The sequence below is a fragment of the Terrapene carolina genome, unplaced genomic scaffold (assembly GCF_002925995.2).
Source record: "Terrapene carolina triunguis isolate 2854851 unplaced genomic scaffold, T_m_triunguis-2.0 Scaffold96, whole genome shotgun sequence".
Classification (NCBI taxonomy): Eukaryota; Metazoa; Chordata; order Testudines; family Emydidae; genus Terrapene; species Terrapene triunguis.
In genome coordinates this window covers 73,396,238-73,403,880 of record NW_020664447.1, presented here as the reverse complement: position 1 = coordinate 73,403,880, position 7,643 = coordinate 73,396,238, and the positions used below count along the sequence as shown (strand labels likewise).

Here is a 7,643-nt window from a genome sequence, read left to right as displayed (position 1 = left end):
ATGAAAAGGTGGGAGTAGCCATACCATTGATTGGCCTCTTACAGTTGATATGGCTACTCCCACCTTTTCATGTTCTCTGTATGTATAAATATCCTCTTTCTGTGTGTTCCATTCTATGCATCCAAAGAAGTGGGCTGTAGCCCACGAAAGCTTATGTTCAAATAAATTTGTTAGTCTCTAAGGTGCCACAAGTACTCCGCGTTCTTTTTGTGGATACAGACTAACATGGCTGCTATTCTGAAACTTTGTCTAAGTAGTAACACAATTTCTTCAGCCCTGTCAGCAAATATCTGTCTTCCACTTGGATAGGCTTACGTGAGTTAAATCAGCTATGTTTGGGAGGTTTATAGAATAGAAATATTAGTACAGCTCTCCTAATTTTACCTGCTAACTGTGAAGTATACGCCCAAAGGAAAGCACAGCAATTCATGCAGGCCTGGCATACCATCTCATGGAAGTCCCCACTCTCAGGGGGAACTGCCCCAAGGTGCTATCAAGAAGAAATAGGAACATATGACAGAGACATATTAGTTGCAAATTAATGGATTCTGCAGAGTGTTTTTTTCTCTAGGTTTAGTGGCAGAAAAACAAGCATCATGCCCACCTCTTCCCTCATGTTTTCAGAATTCCCATTAGCAGTGTATTATCCCCAGTTTGTCCTCCATACCCAGCATCCATACTGCTAGAGAATGAGAGAGGACCAATCAAATTTAAGGAATGTATCCAGATTATTAACCTCTCTAAGTCTGGACTCTATCAGCCAAGAGAACAGGAATACTTATGGATATTTCCAAACCTTGTCTATCCTAATAGGACAGCTACCACACACTGCAGTTTTAAATAGCCCTCTTACTTAGTAATCTGAGATTCTCTCCTTGCTGAACAAGTCTTATAAAACATTTTATCCTTCTTCAGCTTCAGTATGGGACCAATGTGAAAAGAGTTAGATACAAAATCTAAACTGTCTTCAAACAAACTGGTGAGAAACATCAAGATGATTAAAATAAATTGCTTCCATTTTCTTTTGACAAATTTGACCAATTTTTATAGTTAAAGCTAGAATATTCATCAAAAATACTTAATATCTAATACAAACATTTAGGAAAAAATAATCCTATAATTTATCTGAATCAGAAAGTCTATAATTAATGAAAGGTATACTATACCAACAATATTCCTATTTCATGTCTTTGTTCCAGGACTTCAGCCATTCTACTTGCTTCGGTCTGGTTGGAATTTCACAATCTACCCTTAGCGACATGATGAGCTGAACCCCCAACCCTGCATAAAGCAGGTGATTTTCAAAGGAAACAATGTGACCTAGGCACCCAACTCCCATTTCCTTTCAATGGTAATTGGGTGCCTTCCCCATTTGCCGTGAAAAATCTTCCCTAAAGTTCCTAATCAGGCACTGACTGTGCAGTTTGTTCCCTCCTACCCAAAATAAATATGGCTCTAAGTTAATGTCCCATCAAATGAGCTGCCATTCACCACAGATCATGATACAGTTGATAATGGTGTGCTCAATAACCTTCTTCTCCAATTCCAATGGGAAACGCTATCATTCAGAACAGTCTTCCATAAAACATTAAAGTTTTAGATGTCTATAGTCACTTATTAGGACTAGTATATACATTAAGAGCAACCTTGAATAAAGTAGAGGTCCTCTCCATTTGGGGTACTAGTTCATTATGAGGACTGCCAGCATGAAAGAATAAAGATTTAGGGTTTTTTGTACAGCCTGAAAAGAGCTAATCTGAAAACTCTTGCCCTGGTTCTCAAAAGATCCCTACCTACCTTTCCAAGTAAGATTTTCCCTAAGGAAAACACTAATTTTAGCCTATTTCCAGGCAAGATGACAATTTTCTTAAATACATATCCTTACCCTTCCATGGAACCAGTCTTCACAAACTATGCATTGGATCATTTCATCTGGGATCTACAAGAATGGTTATATTATTAGCAATAATATCAACCTTCAAAGTTTCTCACAGGCCTTTAAGTGCCATGTATTCTAAACAATATACAAGTGAATCACTTTCCACAGTGAGACACTTAAATTGCATGGCCATTATAAATATTTACCGCCTCACCAGCCAAAGTTTTGAAGCACTTGTAATTTGTTATATTCTGGCTAGAGATTCCCAATTGTCTAACAAGATTATTGTTCCATTAGCGCCAGATATGCTCTCTGTGACATTCTGCACCCCAAATTTACCATTGTGATGTAATTATGATATGCTTTGTACAAAGTATGCCTTGAAAGGTATCATTCTAAAAGTCTTGATCTGCTAAACATTAATATCTCATTGGATTGTATGTGCTATCATTGTATGTGCTATCATTGTATATGAAGTTAAGAAGTTTTGCTATTTATGTGTTACTCAAAGATGTGAAGTTAGAAAAACTCACAACTAGCCTTTCAGGTACAACAATGAAGAAGCTAGACAGTGCTAATGGCCAATCAACAAAGACAATGGAAGATCTTATCCCCACCTGTGGACTCTTCAGTCAGCTATGGGCAATGACTCATCGGGAGCATGCAAGGGCTTATGACACTGAACTCCATTTTGGTACCAGTACTTTTCTATGAACTGGGTTGGGAACCTGACTTGGAACAAGAGTTTCCCGCCATATGGAAAAACTATATAACTATATATCGGGTTTGCAGTAGGAGAGCTAGACCTGCTTATTCAACTTTAGAATTCTGTCAAACATAATACAAGACAATTTGGTTTATTATTAAAACGTTGTTTTTAAATAATCCATTTACCCGTTCATTATAAAGTGCTAAATGCCCTAAAACTTGGCAGAGTTGATGTTGTACTGTACTTCAAAATTATAGTGTTTGTCATATTAATTTATACATTCATATGGGTCTAACAAGAAACCAGATGTTTGTTTTTCTGCATTTGCTATTTTGGTATTGCCTATTCCCAAGATGCCCTCTGTGAGAAGAATTCACTATTTCTTATACAATTATATTGTAGTAATATTTCATATTATTCAAAAATACAGAATATTTAGCAAAATATTATAAACACATTGTAACTTTCCTTACCCATTGAAGAGGTGAGAGACAGACGAGTTATAATCCAATATTTTGAAGAGAAAAAAAACCCTGAAATGTTATGTGCCAGTCGAGTAAAGTGGTGAATTTTAATTCAGATATGACTGCTTCATAATGTACAATACCAGTGCTGGGAACTTTGATATGGGATGTTTTTTATCATTCACTTCTTAGAGACTGTGCTTTGTTACTTAATAATCGGAGGGGTATTTTATTATTATTTTGAATTTTCAGGTGAACAAATACAGTTGGGACATGATGATAAGAAAATAATTGGAAATCCAAGATTAATGCACAAGCTGACTCACTGTATTGAGGGAAAAAGAACAGGAGTACTTGTGGCACCTTAGAGACTAACAAATTTATTAGAGCATAAGCTTTCGTGGGCTACAACCCACTTCTTCGGATGCATATTGAGTGAAACATATAATCGAGGAGATATCTGTTCTTTTTGCGGATACAGACTAACACGGCTGCTACTCTGAAACCTGTATTGAGGGAATTGCCCAGCATTAATTTATCAGGATGTGGGGGTAAAACGAAGCATGATTTTATCTGTTGATGGGGGACTGGCCCTTCATTTAAGTTTTTGAATAGGGAAACAGCATTAATTTATTGCCCGTCTTCCTTGTCTATCTTCAAGGCAAAACACACTGTACTCTTAAAACACTGTGCAAATGCAGACTACTATATAAAATGATTAACAAAAGTAACACAGCAGGTAAGATCTCTCTATTAAGATGGGTTTCAGAGTAGCAGCCGTGTTAGTCTGTCCGGTTTGGCCAATGTACATTCATAGGGCCTAATCACATCAGCCATACCATCAGGGGCTCGTTCACTTGCACATCTACCAATGTGATATATGCCATCATGTGACAGCAATGCCCCTCTGCCATGTACATTGGCCAAACCGGACAGTCTCTACGCAAAAGAATTAATGGACACAAATCTGACATCAGGAATCATAATACTCAAAAACCAGTGGGAGAACACTTTAACCTGTCTGGCCATTCAATGACAGACCTGCGGGTGGCTATCTTACAACAGAAAAACTTCAAAAACAGACTCCAACGAGAGACTGCTGAGCTGGAATTGATATGCAAACTAGACACAATCAACTCAGGATTGAATAAGGACTGGGAATGGCTGAGCCATTACAAACATTGAATCTATCTCTCCTTGTAAGTATTCTCACACTTCTTATCAAATTGTCTGTACTGGGCTATCTTGATTATCACTTCAAAAGTTTTTTTTCTCTTACTTAATTGGCCTCTCAGAGTTGGTAAGACAACTCCCACCCGTTCATGCTCTCTGTATGTGTGTGTGTGTGTGTATATATATATATATATCTCCTCAATATATGTTTCACTCTATATGCATCCGAAGAAGTGGGCTGTTGCCCACGAAAGCTTATGCTCTAATAAATTTGTTAGTCTCTAAGGTGACACAAGTACTCCTGTTCTTTCTATTAAGATGGAGTCCATTCTATGGAAGAATTTGAGGATCATAGTTCTACATAAGAACGGCCATACTGGGTCAGACCAAAAATCCATCTAGCCTAGTATCCTGTCTTCTGACAATGGCCAATGCCAGGTGCCCCAGAGGGAATGAACAGAACAGGTAATCATCAAGTGATCCATTCCCTATCGCTCATTCACAGCTTCTGGCAATCAGAGGCTAGGGACACCCATCCCTGCCCATGCTGGCTAATAGCCATTGATGGACCTGTCCTCCAGGAATGTATCTAGTTCTATTTTGAACCCTGTTACAGTCTTGATCTTCACAACATCCTCTGGTAGAGTTCCACAGGTTGACTGTGTGTTGTGTGAAGAAATACTTCCTTTTGTTTGTTTTAAACCTTCTGCCTATTAATTTCATTTGGTGACCCCTAGTTCTCGTGTTATGAGTAAATAACACTACCTTATTTACTTTCTTCACACCAGTCATGATTTTATAGACCTCAATAATATCCCCCCTTAGTCGTCTCTTTTCCAAGCTGAAAAGTCCCAGTCTTATTAATCGCCCCTCATATGGAAGCCGTTCCATATCCCAATAATTTTTGTTGCCCTTTTCTGAACCTTTTCCAATTCCAATATATCTTTTTTGAGACAGGGCAACCACATCTGCACGCAGTATTCAAGATGTGGGCATACCATGAATTTATACAGAGGCAATATGATATTTTCTGTCTTATTATCTATCCCTTTCTCAAATTCCCAACATTCTGTTCGCTTTTTTGAGTGGATGTTTTCAGAGAACTATCCACAGTGACTCCAAGATCTCTTTCTTGAGTGGTAACAGCTAATTTAGACCCCATCATTTTTATGTATAGTTGGGATTATGTTTTCCAATGTGCATTACTTTGCATTTATCAACATTCTATGTAGAAAAAAAGTCTGTGCACTTTATCCATAGTATTATTACTGATTGTGCATTTCTTACCTCATCTTCAGGATCAGGATACGGTCTTTTACAAACACAGTATAATCCATAGAAGTTGTGATTATACTTATTGCCTGAATTCACTTTTCCCTTTTCCTAGAAGGGAAATAGGATATATGTTTTAATGTACAAACTGGTAAAAAAAACATGAACATTTATTGAGAGATTGTATAACCTGAAGACAATTCTCGTCCTATTCAAACTTCCTAAGAAATGATCCACATGCTATCTTGACAATATAAAGATTAGTGTCTAAACTTACTGGAAATAGCTTGCACTGCAAATTTTTGAATTTGCTGTTTCCACAGTCACAGCGGAAGTTTCTGGAAAGAAAGAGACATAATAGTTCAGATTGTTTATGCTGTCTTAAAATAATGTCTCATTCTTATAAGTGCTCCTTATTTAGAACCATGAAATGCTCTCACAAGCTGTTTAAACAAAAACATATGTGAAAATTGGCTAGACTGTCCTGAAGCCATACCATCTCATGCTGTGATCCTGTCAGATCTCAGCTCAGCAGTGTTGAGTTACATCAGTATTTGGTTGGGAAACCTCAATGGAAGATCTAATTGTTGCTGCTGTAACTACTCACATGCATAAAGGCAAGCACATGTTTTAGTGTTTGCAAGACTGGGGCCTAAGTTAGTTGGATGTCATGAGAGCCTGTGCTACTGGAGATACTGTCTTTTGGATGAGATATACAACTGAACTCCTTCCCACTTACGATCATTCAAGATCGCACTGAAATGTTTGAATTAACAGGGGTATTAGTTGGGGTGCTCTGGGAAAATTCTCCTTTGGGCAATTCATCTGCCTACCAAAGATTCAGTTTCAATATATTCTGATGATAATCTTCACTTAATATATTCAAATATTTTTCTTCATTTAACCTACATGGTTGGGTAGTAGTGCTGTGCTTTGTTGAACAGCCATTACATTCTACCCCAGAGGTGGCTGCATGCCAATGATTAGCACTGTGCACACTACGTATTTTACTTGATTCAGATGGATGTGTTGGGCCTTAATATTTAGAAAGTTTTTACAATGAATACAAGTGCTTATAAAACATGTGAGCAAGAATACTTAATAATTTAACAGAGGAGCACAATCTGTACTTTGAAAATAAGTTTTTTGAGATCAATGTTGTTGTTTTTTCCTGAAATCCACTCCCTCCAAACCCATGTAGTAATTGCTTTAATGAAAGGACCCAAATGTACTGTGTACTTCTTCAGTGCCATTTCTGCCTCTGCGATCAACAATCGTTTTCCACATCACAGATTAACATCTCTAAGAAGATGGGCACTTAGCATAAAGGCACATACTACTTTTTGGTGTGATGCTTTACTTCTTCACAATATGACAAAGAAAAAGAAGTGTCTCAGAAATTACTCTGATATCTCCCTTCTCTAAAAAAGCTTTACCTTTTTGTATATAGTTCAAATAACTTGTGCGTGCCATGACATTCATAACTGCAGGCTAAACAGATTCCTGCTGGTTCTTCTCCTGGTGGGGTGCAAGTACTGCAGGCATACAAGGCTTGTCTTTTTACAGCACCCTACAAAAACAAAATAAATGACTACAGAGATGCAAAAATAATTGAAGGGAGATAATTTGCTGTTGAAGTGAAGTAGTAAATGCAGTTTGTGTCAGAAGAACTGGATTTAAGACATGGGTGGGCAAACTCTTTGGCCTGAGGGCCACAACGGGGTGGGGAAATTGTATGCAGGACCATGAATGTAGGGCTGGGGCAGGGGGCTGGGGTGCGGGAGGCAGTGTAGGGTGTGGGATGGGGTGCGATGTGCAGGAAGAGGCTCAGGGCAAGGGGCTGGGGCAAAGGAGGGGTGCATGAGGAGGCTCAGAGAAGGGGGTTGGGGTGCAGGAGGGGGTGCACAGTGTGGGAAGGGGCTCAGGGCAGTGGTGCAGGGAGGGGTGCGGAGTGCGGCAGGGGGTTCTGGGCAGGGAGTTGGGGTGCAGGAGGGGTGTGGGGTGCGGCGGGAGCTCAGGGCAGGGGGTTGTGGTGCAGGAGGGGTGCAGGGTTCGGCGGGAGCTCTGGGCAGGGGGTTGGGGTGCAGGAGGGGTGCGGTATTCGGCGGATGCTCTGGGCAGGGGGTTGGGGTGCAGGAGGGGTGCG

General features: G+C 39.4%; 1 protein-coding gene across 1 annotated transcript in view; it reads right to left on the bottom strand.

Moving 5' to 3' along the window:
• UBR7 (ubiquitin protein ligase E3 component n-recognin 7 (putative)) overlaps positions 1 to 7,643 on the bottom strand; it is a 19,432-nt gene that overhangs the window by 11,125 nt on the left and 664 nt on the right. Inside the window, exons 2-6 of the mRNA XM_029911456.1 lie at positions 6,934 to 7,067; positions 5,775 to 5,835; positions 5,513 to 5,608; positions 1,886 to 1,939; positions 385 to 490 (exon numbers count right to left, since the gene is read on the bottom strand). Coding sequence (XP_029767316.1) covers positions 385 to 490; positions 1,886 to 1,939; positions 5,513 to 5,608; positions 5,775 to 5,835; positions 6,934 to 7,067 — 451 coding nt within the window. The remainder of the gene's footprint in view (positions 1 to 384; positions 491 to 1,885; positions 1,940 to 5,512; positions 5,609 to 5,774; positions 5,836 to 6,933; positions 7,068 to 7,643) is intronic.